The following is a 19,669-nucleotide window of genomic DNA, read 5'->3' as shown; positions in this document are numbered from 1 at the left end:
ACACCTTATTCACCGAGTGGTCCGTCCATCAAACCCATGTCTCTCTAGTTTAGAGAGAAGGATGTCATGCAGGACAGTGTCAAAAGCTTTGCACAAGTCCAGGTAGGTGATATCCATTGTTTGTCCCTTGTCCACCGATGCTGTCACCCCGTCATAGAAGGCCACCAAATTGGTCAGGCATGATCTGCCCTTGGTGAAGCCATGTTGGCTGTCACCAACCACCTCCTTGCTCTCCATGTGCCTTAGCATGGTTTCCAGGAGAATCTGCTCCATGACCTTGCCAGGCACAGAGGTGAGGCTGACCGGCCTGTAGTTACTCGGGTCTTCCTTATTCCCCTTTTTAAAAATTGGGGTTATGTTCCCTCTCTTCCAGTCATTGGGGACCTCACCAGACTGCCACGATTTCTCAAATACAATGGCCAGTGGCTTGGCAACTTCATCCACCAGTTCCCTCAGAACCCGCGGATGGATCTCATCAGGTCCCATGGACTTGTGCACCTTTAAGTTCCTCAGATGATCCCAAACCTGCTCTTCAAGTACAGTGGGCAGTTCTTCATCCTCGCAGTCCCTGCTTGCACCTTCATTATTGATTAAGCATTTTATGTCATATAACAATCAGGCCAAAACTATAGCTTATTTAAATCATTCACCATAAGTAAGTTTTCTAAGTCTCAGAAACACATGATATGTGGTCCTTGCAAAGATCTCAGTAATTGGAATACAGCTGCGTCTTTTGATGTCTATTTTTGTAGACTTATCTGAGATTATAGAATCCAATTGCTAAAAGAGCCCTCTATTGTGCCCTAAAAGAAGCTAAAAGAGCCCTCTAATGGGCATTCTAGACTCTGCTCTCCATTTTTGTGGTGTGAGTCTGAAATAATGCTGGTGAGGTCAGTGATGATTCCTGGCTTTTGTTGGTAGAGCAGAGGAAATTTGAATTTCTACCTGCAAAGCTTCTATTTCTTTGTATGCATGAGCAGTTTTGTTAATACTGACTTTCTGAATAATATAGATAAAAATATTTTGGGGGTATCTGGCTGTTGCCAAATATGCCCTCACAAGGACAATAAGGACAGTGAAGCCAGATATACTCAGGAGGATATCAGAAAGTGCACTGATAGGAAACATTTTGCATAGCATTAGAATACAATTTATAGCATTTCAGACTTAGTATCCTCTCTGTCATGACTACGAGTTTTGGAAACAACCCAGATAAGAGCAATACCTGCCTGGGAAAATCAGATCCATCTAAGAAACTCGGTTTAAGCCTTGAACAGTGAGATTTAAATATTGGTTGAAATAAGCAATCTTGGAGACTACATCATTGCTCCCAACTGCTGCAATCAAGCCATAGTACAATTTACATTATTTGCTTCTGTCTAGTTCAAGAGTAAGATCCCTGTGCTTACTATTTGGAATCAGTTATCTAACACAAGACTAGAAAGCATAATCAGCAAAAAGCAGGCCCCTGTCATGCCTCAAATGTTTTACACAGTCAAAACACATCCCCTTCCAGAGATGCTCAAACAAATCAGAACTTTATTTTTATTAAAAAGCCAACTCTGCCATCTTTCCTCATGCTGATAGTCCCTGGTGATGAAAGGTCTTAGAACTGGAACCTATATCTCCATTTCAACATCCATTGTGCCTATATTTGTCAAAGCACGTTTTTACCTTGATTTCCTCCAGCTCCCGCAGCCCCTCCCTGCCATTTCCAAGGATATATACTCTTCTGTGAGTGGCCTCTCTTATCACATTCTGTCATCTTAGTTAGATAACTGGATCATTTGCTGATGATTTGATATATTCGAATGTATCATTGATTTCTTACAGTGTTAAAGGGCTGCCAGTTGTCTGTGTTGCTGATCATTAAATAAATGCTTAAGTACATCACTTAACACTTACTTTAGAGTCACAGACATCTGCATGTAAATGGCTTTTTCTTTCTCCTCAAAACAGGAAGTAGATATTTATACAGTGAAGACTGAAGAATTGGCATTTACTTCTGCATTCTGCCTCCAAATTCAGCGTAATGATTACATTCATGCTTTGGTCACCTATTTTAATATTGAATTTACGAAGTGCCACAAGAAGATGGGATTTTCTACAGGTAATCTGTATTTCTTTTAATTTAATTTCTGTTGTCCTCAGTATATCAATGCTACTGGTCAGATGGTACATAAAGGTTTACTGTACCATGAGGTTTGAATTCCAGTGATAAAAATTATTGTAACTTTGGGGGAGGTGAGCAGGATAGGGAAAGGACAACTGCTTGTAGGAATTCTGCAAAAACAGAGGCAAGATTTCAAAATGGCTACCAAGCTTAGAGCTCAGTGGAACTTATGACCCAGGAGTATATGCCCATCACCAGTGATATCTAAATCCTGTGTCAAGTTTCTCAGATTAGGCAGGGACTTGTTGGCTCAGAGAGAGATAGCAGCTCTGCATCCTAGTTTCCCCCAAATCAGAAACTCAACAAAAGCTCTTGCTTGTCTCAGAGTCTAGAACAAAACCATTGGTTTTTTTCCAAAGATATAACCACACACATACTGCTTATGTAAATGAGCTCTAACAACACAAATATGAAACTCTAACTTTGGTGAGCAGATATTTAAAAGAATAACTCCATTCCTGTAAGGCATTGTTTACCAGAGTGAATAAATTGGCCAGTGTTGCAATAAATTTGAAAACCTCATGACTGCTTTAATGAGAAGAACAAAAAATTACAGTTGGTGCTGGTTGCAGTTAGCACCATTACACAACTTCAGCAGGTGTAAATGGAACCTGATGTAAGTTAAATATGATTAGAAATATCTTTTTTTTTCCTCCCTTTACAGGAGCTCTCAACCCTTTACAGGAGATTCAAAGCTCAAAGTACTTTGTTTAAATACTTATTTATATTTGATTCTGGAAGCATAACCACATGGATTATGTCATTTGGTACCTCATATTCATGTGTTTTTCAGTAATCAGTTTCCCTGGTCATTCTATAAATGTGTTATACTCTAGTATTTCCCACACCATGAAATGCATCAGTATGTGCTGGGGAAACAAAGTGTAGCTAGGAAGACATGAACAATCTCTGAGGCACTGCAGTGGTATCCTGAAGTGCTAGTATTTCTGAAATTGTGCTGAACAAAATTATCTAAGGTGTAAAACACTTCAGGTTTTAGGCATTTGTTTTTCCCTACAAAAGGCTGACTTTTTTAGCAGAAGGCAGCCCAATAATGTTTTCCAAAAGGTAATATAGTCAAACTTCCAGTTTTCTGTAAAAAACAGCTTTGAACAAAGGTTGTAGTTACTGTGTTGTCATGTTAACTGAAACCTACCTTAGTTGTAGTTACTGTGTTGTCATGTTAACTGAAACCTACCTTAGTAAAGTACTAAATACTTAGTAAAGTACTTAGTACTTAGTAAAGATCAGTTGGAGAGAGTCCAGAGGAGGGCCATGAAGATGATCAGAGAGCTGGAGGACCTCTCCTATGAGGACAGGCTGAGAGAGTTGGGGCTGTTCAGCCTGGAGAAGAGGAGGCTCCGGGGAGATCTTATAGCGGTCTTCCAGTACCTCAAGGGGGCCTACAAGAAAGATGGGGAGAGGCTGTTCAGTAGGGCCTGTTGCGATAGGACAAGGGGTAATGGTTTTAAAATAAACAGAGGTAGATTCAGATCAGACATTAGGAAAACATTTTTTACACTGAGGGTTGTAGAACACTGGAACCGGTTTCCCAGAGAGGTGGTGGATGCCCCATCCCTGGAAACATTCAAGGCTGGGTTGGATGAGGCTCTGAGCAACCTGCTGATGATGTCCCTGCTCCTTGCAGGGGGGTTGGACTAGATGACCTTTAAAGGTCCCTCCCAACCCTACTATTCTATGATTCTAAAGGAGGTCTACTTATATTGCCAGAACTACATTAAAGGTCTTTTGTAAAATTGGAAGTGTGGCTTCATCTGCAAAGGAATAGTGGAATGTTTCTGTTTTACATGTGCATGTGAACATACACGTTTTAAGAAACATCCATTGAATAGATTAGGATATTTGATTAATGTTTTACCGTCACATGTGTCCCATCAGCAAATCTGGCCCTCAAACCCTGGCATTCTTTGCTTGACTCTTAGACATCCCAGTGAATAGGCATCAAAAGTGGCAAGGAAGGGGACCCATTATGTTATTGCAAGGAGTTGCTTGTCTGCAGCAAGTAACTATCGATAGGATGAGAGGAAAGGGCCTCAAGTTGCATCAGGGGAAGTTTAGATTGGATATTAGGAAAATTTATTTCCTGAAAGAGTGGTCAAGCAATGGAACAGGCTGCCAAAGCAACTGGTGGAGTCACCATCCCTGGAGGTGTTCAGAAAATGTGTAGATGTGGCACTTTGGGACATGGTTTAGTAGGCATGGTGGTGTTGGGTTGACAGTTGGACTTGATGATCTTAGAAGTCTTTTCCACCCTTAATGATTCTATGATTCTAATTGTTATTCAAAGTACCTAAAATAATGGTAGAAGTGCCTTGCAGCCTTTGGAGAAGTAGGGTTTTTTTATACTATGAAACTGATAGTGCGTGAGTTGTACCTTCAGGTATGCCATCAGGACTACAGAACCTTAAACAAGTCCATAGATTGACAGGAAGCATCCAAGCATGCTGAGAGTGCTGGTCAATGTCATTGTAAGGCTACCCTCTAACATCTTTAAAAGGTCATGGTGGTGGGGGAAGGTTTTTGATTATTAGAAAAAGGCAGCTATCACACCCATCTTCAAGAAATACAGCAAGCAGGATCTGTGGAACTACAGGCCAGTCAACCTCACCTCAGTTCCCTGGAAGGTTATGGCACAAATACACCTAGAAACTATTTCTGGCTATATAAAGGACAAGAAGGTGATTGAGAACAGCTAGTATGGATTTACCAAAGTCAATTATACCTAACCAACCTGATTGCCTTCTAGACAACTAGCTGTGTCGATGAGGGAAGATTAATAACTGTTGTATAAATAAACTTTATCAAGGCCTTTTGTACAACCTTGCATAGCATCCTTAGAGCTATATTGATGAGATACAGACTGGATAAGTAAACAATAACATGGGTGAAAAATTGGCTCAAAATTTGTCAGTCAGCCTGGCCTCAAAACAGAGGCCAGGCGGATTGACACATGACCTCAAAACAGAGTCTAGTTATTAGTAGCATTCCACAAGTGAGCAACAGTGAGGTCAATATTGTTCGACATCTTTATTAATGACCTGGATGGTAGCGTGCACTCTCAGCAAATTTGTTGATGATCCCAAACTAGGAGGAGCATAGGCTGGAGAGAAAGGCCTGCTATTTAGAGAGATCTACACAGGTTCAAAATTGTCTCATGAGAACTTTATAAAGTTCAGCAAAGCCAAATGCAAAGTCCTGCAGCTGAGACCAAATAACTCCATGCTACTGCTTGGGGCCACTGGATAGAAGTCATCTTTGTTGAAAAAGACTTTCAGATTGTGGTGAGCAACAAACTGAACATGAGTCAGAAGTATGCCTTTGGAGCAAATCTGGCCAATCATTGTGACCTGTATTAGCATGAGTCACATGCTAATATGAGTCAACCTCATATGAGGTTGAGGGAAGTGGTTCTCTGCCTCTATTCAGCACACCATGATGAGGTAGGTGTGGAATAAGTTACTCCATAAAAAGGTCATTTGGCCTTCTGTAACTGAAGGAATAGACACCACTGTCTACAAGACTGGTCTGGATTCTCAGCTAGTGTCTGTTGGCAAAGCTCTACTGATTTCCATAACATATCCAAGTTTGTAGGACATGAGGAACTGCCACTTCATTGATATGTCATTTTTTAAATTATGAAGCAAATAACCGTGTGATTTAGAGTGGACTTGAAGACCTGTGCCTACATTCTATACACACTCTCTGTTCATGGGGCACAAGTTTCCAGCTGCATCAAGCTTTTCTAAGGAAGATAGCTCTAGATAAGGGCATGTGCATATATACATGTGTATGTACAAGATAACAGTTATGATTTAAAATGTAAGTTCAGTTTAGTTTTGGTCTAACATGTTTTCAGTTAGAAATCTTACAGAGATATGTCCAAATGGAAAACAGATTCTGGATCTGAATTCTTGCAAGAAGATCTCTCCTTTAGCAATTGAGATCAATAGTCATAAAAACTGTCTAGACACATAGCCAGGAATTATCGGGTAAAATACATTTCCTTTGGAAGATATCCGTTTGCCAACACAATTTCTGACAAAAGGTTGTTTATATCAGTCTTCCGATTCTAGAATTCTGGAAAAAAAAAAGAACTGTTAAAAATTCCTGTCCTGACGTTTTTTAAAAAATCTTCATTATTTCCTCAGTCACAAACAATTTCTAAACGCAAACTTTTTTTTTGAAACATTGATGTTGAGATGAAGTGAAATCATTGTTTTATTAAACAGTGTTAAGATATTATTAGCATGATTCAGTACAGTGGGCCCATGTCTGCATCAAAAAAGTGATTGGGGAAACAAATGGAAGAAAAATAACTTCACCAGAATGTGTTTTGCCAGATCAGGAAGTCTCTGAACTTGTATAGCTATTCTTATGTTCCTAGATGCCCTTAACTGCAAGAATGCTAGGAACAAGAAGTAATCAATACAAGTTTGTTAGGCACTGCTCAAAGGTTTGCATTTAAATCAGAAATAAAACCAAATAAGTAAAATAAAAACCTGAAGTAGCAGAAGGTCATCAAAGTGATTCTGCTAAGCAAGACTAGAAATTACCTGAGACCAGTATCCATCTCTGGCAATTGCCCATAGCATAAGCCTTTAAAAAGTCCAAAACCAGGTCAAGGTGCAAATGCGCTTTCCCCAGCTGTATCCTCCTGGAAACTATAAAATCTGCTGTTCCAGGATCATGAGTCAAAGGTTTCATCTGTGTTATTGTGGTTAATATTTTCTTATGAACCTTTTTTTCATAGTTTTGTGTAACTGTTTTTTGAACTACTTCAGAATTCTGACTTTCAAAGTACTTAGTGATAAAGATTTCCCCAATTTGAATGTGCGTGAGTTGAAAGGAAGGCATAAAAAAAAAAGTGCCTATCATGCCCAGTAAACACCTTTGTGGAATCTTTCTTGCTGGGTATGATTCACATCTGCCATCTTCCAGTAAAAATCAGAAGACAACCCACTGACAGTCAATAGAATTGTGTCGCGTTCCTCAGGGGTCCATATGCGTTCCTCAGGGGTCCATACTGGGTCCAGCTGTGTTCAGCATCATTGTCAGCAACATGGACATTGGGATAGAGTGCAGTCTCAGCAAGTTTGCTGATGACACCAAGCTATATGGTGCTGTCAACAAGCTGGAGGGGAGGGATGCCATCCAGAAGGACCTTGACAGGCTGGAGAGGTGGGCTTGTGCAAACCTCGTGAAGTTCAACCAGGCCAAGTGCAAGGTCCTGCACATGGGTCGTAGCAATCCCAGGCACAAATATAGGCTGGCCGGAGAATGGATTGAGGAGCGATGGTGAACGAGAAGCTTAACATGAGCCAGTAATGCACTCTTGCAGCCCAGAAGGCCAGCTGCATCCTGGGCTGCATCAAGAGGAGCATGGCCAGCAGGTCAAGGGAGGTGATTCTGCCCCTCTACTCTGCTCTCGTGAGACCCCACCTGGAGTACTGTGTCCAGTTCTGGAGCACCCAACATAAGAAGGACATGGACCAGTTGAAGAGGGCCCACAGGAGGGCCACAAAGATAATCAGAGGGCTGGAGCACCTCTCCTATGGAGACAGGCTGAGAGAGCTGGGGCTGTTCAGCCTGGAGAAGAGGCTCTGGGAAAACCTTACTTTCCAGTACCTAAAGGGGGCCTACAGGAAAGATGGGGAGAAACTCTTCAGTAGAGCCTGTGGTGACAGGACAAAGGGTAATGGTTTCAAAATAGAGGGGGGTAGATTTAGATTAGATATTAAGAAGAAATTTTTTTACACTGAGGGTGGTAGAAAACTGGAACAGGTTTCCCAGAGAGGTGGTGGATGCCCAGTCCCTGGAAACATGCAAGGCCAGGTTGGATGAGGCTCTGAGCAACTTGATCTAGTGGAAGATGTCCTTGCTTCTGGCAGGGAGGTTGGACTAGATCACTTTTAAAGGTCTCTTCCAACCCTAACAATTCTATGACTCTATGTTGTAAAGCATGTTTGCTAATATAATATGTAAATTAAAGCATTCTATGAGAGGAAAGGCTTTTTTCAATTGTTCCCAAGACTTAATTTGATTTGTAAGAAAAAGATGAAATTTCTATAAATAATACCCATATATATTTTTTAGCACCTGATGCTCCCTATACTCACTGGAAGCAAACTGTCTTCTACTTAGAGGACTATTTAACTGTGAGACGAGGAGAAGAAATCTATGGGACTATATCCATGAAACCAAATGCAAAAAATGTGGTGAGTCAGCATCACTGATTCTAATTCCAACTCTAATGATCACAAACTATAATCAACAGCAAATAAAATGCATATAGGTAAAACAATGAGAATGTTTACAGCAGCTCTAAATGAATGTTTATTAGTAAGAGCTCTAGTCACAGCTTCACCAAAGGTGGTGACAGCAATGATAATGTAGTGCTAATATTACAGAACTCAGCCTGCAAACAAGATAGCATGTGAAGGGAAAAATTATTCCATTTCAAATTATTCAAAGTTAGCTGCCCCCTGCCATTGGCTTGGCTCACATTTTGTGACACAAGCAGGTAAGTGTCTCTTTATACTGTCACTAAAATCAGTGGTAAGATCACTTGTGCCAATACAAAGTAAGAACTTCAGTTTGATATCTATTACCAGATTTCCGACTCAGTGTCCAAGAACTCTCTTTTAGGAAATTAAGTAATAGATTTCAACTGAACATCTGTATGAACTCACTGATCAAATGCACTTGAACTCACTAATCAAGTAATATGGTTGTTTAAAAATTGTGGCTTTCCACAGAAAGTGCACATCTTATTTAAGACTAAATAAGCATGATGGATACCACACTATCATGACTTGGTGAAAACTTCCTCAATTTCTCTGCTATGGGCTGAATCCCTCGCCAAGTATGTCAGTTATTCAGTGCTTTTAACTTGTAAGGAGAATATCTATTCTGGAATAACTCCTACTGTGAAAGCCCTTTACCCTAGATTAAGAGCATCTCGATGGAGGATACACTTTAAAAAATGTTACAGAATACATATGATAGCACAGCATTTCAGAAGCTTCCTAGTTGTAACCAGGACACTAAATCAGTCTTACGAAGAAAACCCAAATATGCCCCAGGTATAGATTGTATGGTAAATGCTATTACACATCCTATTTCGTCCTCTTTCAGTGTTAGCAAAATTTAAAAACAAAAGAAGTTAGAAACCACAGTAAGTATCTCTTGAATTGACAGGTCTTTTTAACCTAAGCAGTGATAAGTGAATTCATACACTAAACTTAGGTTCTTACTTACATGTTACATTTAAATCTTTTTACAGCGTGACCTGGATTTCACAGTAGACTTGGATTTTAAAGGACAGCTATGTGAAATGTCAGTATCTAATGACTACAAAATGCGCTAGCAAGAAACCTTTCAGAGAGATGAAAAGGAGAATTTTATCAAGTTCTGAACTGGTGAACTTCAAGCTAGGAACAACTGTTCACAAGATTTAATAGCAATTAAATACTAGAATGTTTACTCTGATGGGAAGTGGTAAGCTGATCCTTCATGCAGATAGTACAGGGGGCTGGGATCCCACTGTGAATGTACAGTATACAGAACTGTAGCTTTTGTCAAACATATAGGAAAAATAAGCAACAGTCTTGAGTGTTCTGGTTAACTTTAGGATGGCAGAAGATGCATATACAAATTGTACTACTTACTGTGAATTTCTGGTTCTTCCAAGCTTTGCATGTTAAAGATGATTAGGGCAGTTTTCTCACTATGAAAGACCACTACAGCATATTACTGTGATAGTATTACTGAACTTATATCAATATAAATTAATATATATATTGTACATGAGAAAAAAAAAGTCATTTCATAATAGGAATTTGGTTTATGATTATTTCATTCTCATTATGCAGTTATGGAAAGATAATGATGGCACTCTGGCACTACTCTAGGCAGTGATATATATTTAATTGTCCAAAGTTATAGCATTGGTAAATAGTCCATGCAAAGTATAGATAAGAACTGGGCATTTACAGGAAGTTCAACAACCATCTTTTTGAATGTCCTCTGGAAAAATGTTTTAAATGTTTTAAAATTCACCTTCACAACTGAATGTCTGTCAGAGCTTTAAAAAACAGCTTTTTATCCTTGAAAAGTATTCTGTGGTGAGTTTTTATATCTGGATTTTGCATGAGACCTTCTGAAATCAGACACCTAGTATTTAAATGTAATGAATGCGAAGTCTCTGAAATGGTGGGTAATTCATGTTTCTTAGCCATGTCATATTTCGGTTCTTTGCAAGATTCTTAATAGAAAATAAATTTTTTAAAAATAGGAATTAGTGTTTCCTTTTGGTGATGTTTTAGATAAGTTTTAAATTGCAAGTACTATTTCAAGAGTGCAGTGATTTGCAGGAACAAGCTCATGTCTTTAAAAAAATGTCTATGGCTTCTGGTATTACTAAGATGTCTGTAGCTTTCCCATCCCCTTAAATCCCTTGTTCTTCTTACAATATCTCCTGCTTATAGTTAAAATATCTCCTGCTTATAATTCTTCATACATATGTATCAAGTCTTTTTACTGTATGAATGTTGACGATTTAATCACATGTAATTCATCAAAAGCTTCATCATCAGTTCTATCCTCCCATTTTCCAGTCTGTCTAGCATTACGCACTAAATCATGTTCCGCCATGTATTGGAAGAGATTGAGTAGTTTTTTGCCTAAAATATTTTTAATCATCTGCAAATAAAGCATACTTGAAGATGTATTTTGCCAGTATTTGTCAACTTTCACTTTTTAGAAACCTATTTCTATTGTTTTTCCCTTCACACAAACTGTACAGTGCCTCCTTTTTCTTATGGTCTAAAGATTATGGTCTAGGGATTGTATCACATGGTATCTATGTAGAATGAAATTAAACTGTAATTCAGCAGTAAAAGTTACTGTTTGCAGTGTAGTTCATCACTGTTGTTTTAAAGCACTTTTATTTTCTTGGAATGAGGATAAACAACTTTCCTCACAAAATGACTAAGTTTTTATCTCTCATATACTGCTGTCATTTTCATAGCTAGATCGGCTACTCAGTAATGGCTTGGACCAGAAAAACCTCTAGAAGTCCCTTTCTGCTAACACTTCTGTGATTCTAGGACTTTAAGGTAAGGAATTCTACCAGATTTTTTCTCAGCCCCCTCCGTTTATATAAAGATACTCAAGCAATGTTTTCATCTTCTCCTTTGCCAGTAATCACTGAGCTGACTATAATTGAAAGGAAAACTCTTGCTTTGTTTGTCTAACTTGCACTTTGATAGCACTTAAAATCATCCACTTCTCTTGCCCACTGCATGAATCTTTAATATCTTTTATAATATAAGAGTAATAAAGAAGGGGAAAAAAAAACCAACATCTTGTTTAAAAAAAAAAGGAAAGACAAATCACCAAAAAAAAAAAAAGAGAATTCACAAGGCTCTGCCTACCTTTACTGAAAATGTGTCATTTTTGCCTGACAGCAAGCATTGAACCAGAAGCAGCAAGAAAATTTGATCAGAACAGCTCATTAACCAGTTTGACGGGTATTATAAGCCCTATTGTGTACTGCTCTTTCTGCCTCATCTTTCACCTAATGACAGTGAAATGTAGGTCCCCAACAGTGGCCACCTTGCCTTCTTACTACAAGTGCCCACTTACTTCATTGCTGGAAGAGTAAGTCCTTGACAATGTTGTTAATGGCACAGTTCAGGGGTGATGACCAGACTTCAGTCACATTCAGCCCTGGGAAACTGGCTTGTGCTTTTCTTCGAAGCAAAAGCATATCACATTTCTCCATCAAATAAAGAACTGAGAGTGCCTACTGCAGTGCTGAGTATCTTCAAGCCACAGTGATCAAAAACAAAATTCAGGCTTCCAAGGCCATTATAGGTGTTACCAACCACTAAGGTTTTGAAAGCATCAATGAGTTCAGCATACACAGGATCTGTTAGGTCAGCATTAGTGAAATAGATATGCACAGAGCTTGCAGGCCAAGTGCAATCAGCTGATAGGCTTTCCTCAGGAATCCAACAAGTCTGGGTAACTACCACAGAGTCTGAGCCTAATCTTTTAAAGGTTATCATGGATGCCCGGGTCGAACCCAAGCAACTGACCTTCAAAGCTTTGTATTAACATACTGAAAGAGACATATGTTGAAAGCTTTGATTTTCCTTCCCACTGACAGGAAAAGAAAATCATAAGCTGAGAACAGAGCCTGAGAAAGAAACCAAAATACAGTATTTTCACAAAAGACTGTCCCTGATAAGTAACATATACAGCACTGGAGAAAAAGAGAAAGGAGGTTGCTTCTGCCTTGACTCTAATCTTAAGGCAGAAGTATTGAAACTCTTCTCAGGGCTTGTCCTGTCGCTTGAAACAAAAAAGAGCATCCAAAAAAGCTAGATACTGAGCATGCCTCTAAAAGGCATAGTGTGCAATCCACACTTGCAGTGCTTGTGGGATTGGGGAGATAGTCCCTAATGTTGAGGACCACTTTTGTTCCCAAGGTTCTCTACAGAGCAGTATAGTACGACTCTTCTCACATGCATCTTATTCCCAGCACCAAGTAGCCTGTGCCAGATGTATGAAATTTCACAATTTTGCTTTGATTAGGTTGATTTTTGCGGGGCTTGTTCTGCGCACCTTCCTATGTGCAGAATTAGGAGTTTTAGAACCTTTCTACACTGTCTTAGACTTTTAATAGGGGTTGAAATAGTCCAGAAAATAGACAATAATATTACCTGAGAGCATGTTTTTACTGCAGACCTAGTTTGAAGAAGGATAATTTATTTTAGGGATAATTTCTAATTACCACATACCGATTTTATTGTAAATAATCAGAAGAAACTTCCTTCACTTAGAAGGTAATTTTATAAAGGATACACATTAAGTCCTTGCCTACGTATATAATGAAGAATAAATCCCTGCTTTAAGAAGGTAATCTAACAGTCACTCTCTTTTATCTGTAAAATATATCCCACATACTACTTACATTTAAAAATACATATATATGTTCAACATCTTGTTGATAACATTGTAAGTGGCCCGATTCATATGGATTGAACTCAGTGTAATAGAGGACAATTTGTCTGTGTTATATAATCAGTAATTTCAAGTACTGTGTGTACTGGTAGATGTAACGTTCTCTGTGATCAGAATACACACAAAGGGATTTTTAAAGTGTAAATAACACTGAAGAAAGAAAGATTTACTTAACAAAAGCATGTCCCAGTGTCACTGGTATAGCAGACAAAACAACACATTATAATTACTTTCAAACTACAAAGCCCCACGAGTGTTACAGAAATGGGGAAATTAGCTTTTAGAGGGCTGCTTTCATTGACAAGCATGCTTTTTCTTTTGCAGGCAGGAGTAGCAGGAGAGTGGAGTGAGGAGGGTGGAGCAGGAAGGCACCAGAGTGACCTACCTCTTTTCAGTCTGTCAGTTCCCTTGTTCATGTGGAGTCAGGGGCTCAGAACTCCTTTCTCAGCTAAGTAAGAGTACATTACTTCAGCCACAGGCAGTAAGTCCCACTATATATGGAGAGGATGGGTGAAGGGGAAAAAAAGAAGGTATTCAAAATGCAAAAGCAACAGAAAAACAGAGTGGCTGGAGTTATTTTGCTATAGAACCTCACATAATCTTAGAATAATCTGTAACAGAAAAGACTTCTAGAAGTCTTTAATCTAACCACCTTCTCAGGGTAGGGCTAACTTCAGAGGTAACTCATGTTGCTCTAAGCCTCGTCCAGGTAAGTCCTGAACATTTCAGAGAACACAGATTCCCCAGGCTCTCTGGGCAGCTATTCCAATGCTGTGCTTATCTCACAAGGCAGCATTTTATGTTCAACTGGAACTTATATTGTCATATACTTGTTATAACTTGGGACTGTTGGGTCTTGTTCTTCTGCTATTTGCTGAGAAGAGCCGGGATCTGTTTTCACTGTAACTCCCTATTAGATACTGGAAGATACAATTAGTTCCCACCTTAGTCCCCTCACAGTAGCACCTCTCTTCCCTATACAACCCTTGATTGCATCCTAGCCTTTCATATGAATTACATTACCTATCATCTGTAATCCCTCCCCACCCCTTTTTCTTTCTAACAGAGTCCAGTTATATATTGATGCTGTTACACACTGCTTAACAAATGTATCCAAGGGTTTTCCAAATAATGTAACTCTAAGGGTCATTAATTAAAGAGAACTTCAAGTTCTCTTACCATGTTGGAGGTGGCACAGAGGACACATTTTATGAGCAATTTTCAGGTTGGCATATGAGGTGTAAGTTTATGCTCATGTATGCACTTCCCTAGTTTGAATATAAAACAAAGCCAGGTGATTTCTTTTTCAGTAGGCATTAAGCATTCACACACTAGTTCCTTTTGGATTAGTGGGAGGCTTTTAGTCTTTTCTGAAACATTTCCTTTCAGTGTTTCTCAGAGATCATCTCAGATGTTAATCCCCAAAGCACACAGGCAGGTGGGAGGAAGACAAATCTTTTAGATCATATCTAAACTTCCTAAAAATCAAGTGTGAATTTACAGCACGTACAAATATTTTTAAAAAGAAACTAAAGGAACAAACCTGCTATTTCAGATGTGATATAACAAATGTTTGGTTTTTAATATCTTCATTGTAAAAGAAAAAAAAAGCACATTACTTAAAATTAATTTTTCATATACTGTTTTAGAGTAAAGAGGATGTGAATCATCAGTGTCATAGTTCAGCCTCGATCAGGACCAGACTACGCAGTCTCTCTCTCACTCCCCCCACCCTCTGAGAGAATAGGGGGAGAAAAGATATAAGAAAAACGGCTTGAGATTTGAGATAAGGATAGGGAGAAATCCTTGAAGTTATCGTTAGGGGCAAAACAGACTTGACTTGGGAAAACTATTCATTTATTACTAAAAATAGCAGGATAAGGAGACAGAGAATGAGATAACCTCCCCCCACCCCTCCCTCTTCCCAGGCTTAACATTCTCTCTACTACCTTCCCCCCTCCCCCAAGCGGCACAGGGGGGAAGAAGGAATGGGGGTTACGGTCAGTTCATCACATGTTGTTTTACACTGCTGCTTCTTCGTCGGGGGAAGAACTCCTCACATTCCTGCTCTTTCGTGGGGTCCCTCCCACGGGCTGCAGTCCTTCCTGAAACTGCTCCAACATGGGTCATCTCTTCCGCGGGGTGCAGTCCCTCCAGAACAGCTGCCCCAGCGTGGGCCCTCCACAGGCCACAGCCTCCTTCAGGCATCCACCTCCCCCGTTGTGGGGTCCTCCAAAAAATTATTCCAGGGTCCAGATACTGCTGAAGGGAAAGGAAAAGGTTTTTTATGAGCTCAAAATTGTTACGATCTCTGTTGTTCTCTTTCCCTATCTTTCCAGTCTCTGCAGGTACAGATATAATTTCCTTGACTCTCTTCCCTTTCCCTTTTCTTAGTATGTTTGATATTTTTCTAATTTTTCAGTGGAAACAAACATTGGAGATAAGAAATGATGCAACCAACATGAAGATAGCATTTTTTGAGAAAGCTTGGAGAGAACTACAGTGTGATTGTGAAACAGAAATAAACCATATTAGCTGTGAGATGACAACTACAATCAAAAATCAGTCTTCCTTCCTCACAGAACACAGAGACTTGGGCTACAATCCAAACCATTCCTCTGAATCATCAAATATGGTCTTTTAGAAGCACAGCAGTCAGCAAAATCATGCCTGAGCTGACCCCTGAATCCTCATGTGGAAAACAGGACATCCTCTTTTACAGTTCAGTTCCGTGCTTTCATGTCTAGCCATTTCCATTTACTCAAATGAACCATCAGCATTTCCAGTACAACAGAGCCCTAGAACCAGAAATAGACCCCTATGTTAAGGTCACAACAGAATTTAATCACAAACCATACATGCTCTACCATTTTGATGCAGAATATGAAATGGCAGTCCAAAAAGGCATATATAATTTATTATAAACAGTAACTTGTAATGCTGATCAGTTAGCAGAAGTACTTTGTCATCACAGTGGCATATTTTTCACATTTATTGTCATGAGAAATCAATGTCATTAACTAATGAGACCTGATTAAAGCAAAAACTGTTTCCATAATTGTCTGATTATCCTATAATTGCTATTATCACCACTACAGAGCATCTCAGAACAAAATAGCTCACTATTTTGCTTGCTTTCCTATGGGATGAGTGTAGGCAGGCAAGTAACATGTTGTGTGAAGCTGAAACCGCAGCATGTGATGGATAGCATTTGGATATCAAATAGACAACAATAAAACACATGATGACAAGTCTTGAGCTATGAATTGAGGATACGGAAATGGCAGAATTCAAAACCCGAAGGTATCCTTTTCCAGTAAAGATGTAAAGATAACTGAGAAAAGAACTTCTGAAAATATTGAGAAGACCAGGTAAATCAGTTTGACATCTCGCACTAAAAAATGTAGAGGAGACATTAAAGTATAACATCTTCTGGGATAACTTTCCATTTGATTTCTATTGCTAAATGATACCATTAAGTAGGAGTTCTGTTAAGCAGAGGGATATCTGGTCTCAATCTTAGCAAATGCCTAGACCCTTCCAACCTAATGTTCATGGGTCCAAATGCAAAATTCACTTCTGCTTGCCAGAACACTGACACTGTGTTATGTTCTTCTCATCCTTGTTCTTTCAACAGTACTGACACAATATGCTGTTTCTTTTCCTTCATCTCAAGTTGTTTCTAGCTTGTACTTCAGTGATAAACAGGAAAAAAAAAGGAATCCACTTACAAATCAAAACCAATCCTAAATCAAACTTTTCTTCTAAGCTGTCCTTATCTCTTATTTACCTGTGTGTCATGTGTTCTTTTTATTATGGTCCACACTCAAATTGCTTGTGATAGTGAGGATAAATCTAGCCTCTTGACCTGTCACTTCTGAGAAGAGTCTGGCTCCCTCCTCTTCATTCCCCACCTCCATCAGGTATTTACGCACACTGATAAGATCCCTGTTCAGCTTTTGCTTCTTTAGACCCCGTGCCCAGTCATTCAGCCAGTTTTCAAAGCACTTTCCTATCTTCTATCCAATTATCTAACCTATACTTTGTCATCTTGTCAACAAAGATGTTATGGGAGGCAGTGTCAAAAGCCTTACTAAAGTTGAGGTAAACAACATCCATGATTCTCCCCTTATCCACTAAGCTAGCCATCTTATTGTAGAAACTATCATGTTGGTTAAGCACCATTTCCCCTTTGAAATTCCATGCTGACTATTCCTGATCACCATCTTGTCCTTCATGTGTCTGGAAATGGTTTTCAGGATTAGTTGCTCCATCACTTTCCCAGGAATTGTGGTAAGGCTTACTGTCCTATAGTTGTCTGGACCATCCTTCTTGCCCTTCTGGAACACAGGACTGACACTTGCTTTCTTGTGAATCTCTTGCCCCATAGAGTGCTCTCATAGCACCCTTGGTTTCTATGTTGTGGGTGTTGTAGTGGTCTGAGACTAACTGTTAAGCTTGAATATTGGTCTACAAAGCAGATATGCAGAATTGTTTGCCTGACTAGAAAATTATCTGTTTTTTTTTTTTCCATCTGTACCACAGAAATGTTGATTGTAAGGAAACCTTGGAGATTTCTAGACCAACTTACTGCTCTAAGCAAAACTTTCTCCAAAGGTACATCAAATCTCTGTGGCTTTATGTAAAATCTGACCTGAAAACTCCCAAGGATGGACATTTTATAAGCTTTTAGTAGATATGATAAAACACATTCCCCTTCAAGACCTCATTTAGCATTATATTTTGAGACCTGCCAGCAAAGTTTTAATCATTTGATAGATGTTTGTAATGCTGATTTTGTATGACTCCACTTTCTTGATCAATGGCACTCTACAGAAGCCTAAGTGTACTATGTTTGCACAGCTATATCATGTTTACAGCAATGACTACAAGATACTTTAGCTATTGTTCTACACAACCCGAAGAATCATGTCAATGAGAAACAAACATAAACAAAATTTCCACTACTTAATCATCTGTGTATATGTTCTCCATTTGCCTTGATGTGAGTAGCACTCGACTTCGGTACAGCATACATGGGGCATGGAAATGACTAAAGCAAAGCTTCAGACATCCTATCTGAGTTTAGTAATTCCTTGCAAAACGTCCCCTGGGGCTTTTAATGACACCAATGCATTTCAATGTAGAATGTGACTTTATATAAAAATGCCTATAGCATATATGTAGAAAGTTTCACTCTTATCATTCGTCTTTGCTGACAGACATGTCATGTAATGCAAATCAGTTTCTCTGTTAGAATAATACCTAAAGAAGTTCTGTCACTGAGAAGCTGCATTAGTGATTTATGCCTTATTTCAAAGGGATGAGCAACAGCCTTATTACAATTTCGTAATATAAATCCATATGGTTGCTATGACAATTGACGAGTCTTAGTAGTCTAGGTTCAAAGGACCTTGATTAAAACTGTCTTGTAGTGCAGTATAACATAGTTCAATCATTTGCACCTGTAACGACTGGTAGCAAGGCCATGCAGAAACAGACCAGAGCACTCACATTCACAAGGAGACCACACTGAGCTTTGCGGGTTACAGCTGTATCTCTGAGCTATGCAATGGCAGTCTTGAGGCTTTTCAGCTCATAGCTGATGTATCCAAACTGATGTCTGGCTGCAGCAACGCTGAACTCAGCATTGGCACATAAAGCCACCTGAGAAGCCTGGTAAATCAATTCATATCCAGTCCATATAGCTGTATTTAAAGATGAAGTTACAAACAGATGAGACGTTTAAACTTGCTGATACTGAAAATGGGCTGTTCACCCCTCTAGACTTCTTTTCTCAAACTGTGATCTTAGCTGTGTTTTTCCACGCATATCCTCCCACTAGCTCTGGTATTTGTCAGATTTTGCTGGGCTAGTTCAGCTCACTAATGCAGTTGAAAACTCTGTCTTCTTTTAGTTTTTTTCTTCTTTCTTGAGATTCTGCCAAGGCAGTAACTTAAGCTGCTTTATTGTGGAATTCTAAATACTTGTGAAAGGTAAAATGTGGGAGTAACGACTAGCAGGGACAGTCACAAACCCACTCTGTACCCTGAAAAAGATGGCACCTGAGCTTTAATAACAGCTATACAGATACATCAATATTCATATGTATCTGATTCATATACTTGATTTGCTCTGCAAAGTCAAGATTTAAGTTTAGTGCTTCAGGAGCACTGAATCCTACAAATAGGCAGTCATTTTCCAAAGCTGATAATGTTCACTTTGCAATTTGGTCATTGAGAAGACAGCAAAAGAGACAAAGACAGATACACTGGCTAAAGACCTGGGCAAGATGTCTATTATGTACGTTTAGAGCAAAAGAACACAAATATCACAACATATGAGATAAAGATGGCACAAGATAAAATGTGGAAACCCAGGGCACAACACAGTATGTCATAGATGGATGATAGCTGTGGCTGCTGCTCTTCCTTTTTCAAGTCCAGC

At 39.2% G+C, this 19,669-nt stretch overlaps 1 protein-coding gene across 4 annotated transcripts in view; it reads left to right on the top strand.

Annotated features, from left to right (window-relative positions):
• The window catches only part of PRMT8 (protein arginine methyltransferase 8), an 83,674-nt gene extending 72,581 nt beyond the window's left edge, over positions 1-11,093 (top strand). For all 4 annotated transcript variants that reach the window (XM_086759254.1, XM_086759243.1, XM_086759248.1 and 1 more), the window contains 3 exons: positions 1,960-2,110; positions 8,288-8,409; positions 9,477-11,093. In XM_086759254.1, the coding sequence (XP_086615380.1) occupies positions 1,960-2,110; positions 8,288-8,409; positions 9,477-9,560 (357 nt within the window). In that variant the 3' untranslated portion in view covers positions 9,561-11,093. The remainder of the gene's footprint in view (positions 1-1,959; positions 2,111-8,287; positions 8,410-9,476) is intronic.
• Positions 11,094-19,669: the final 8,576 nt, after the last annotated feature.

This window comes from Chlamydotis macqueenii, chromosome 1 (assembly GCF_036417535.1).
Source record: "Chlamydotis macqueenii isolate bChlMac1 chromosome 1, bChlMac1.mat, whole genome shotgun sequence".
In the NCBI taxonomy this organism is placed as follows: domain Eukaryota; kingdom Metazoa; phylum Chordata; class Aves; order Otidiformes; family Otididae; genus Chlamydotis; species Chlamydotis macqueenii.
This window is presented reverse-complemented; position numbering and strand designations above follow the sequence as displayed.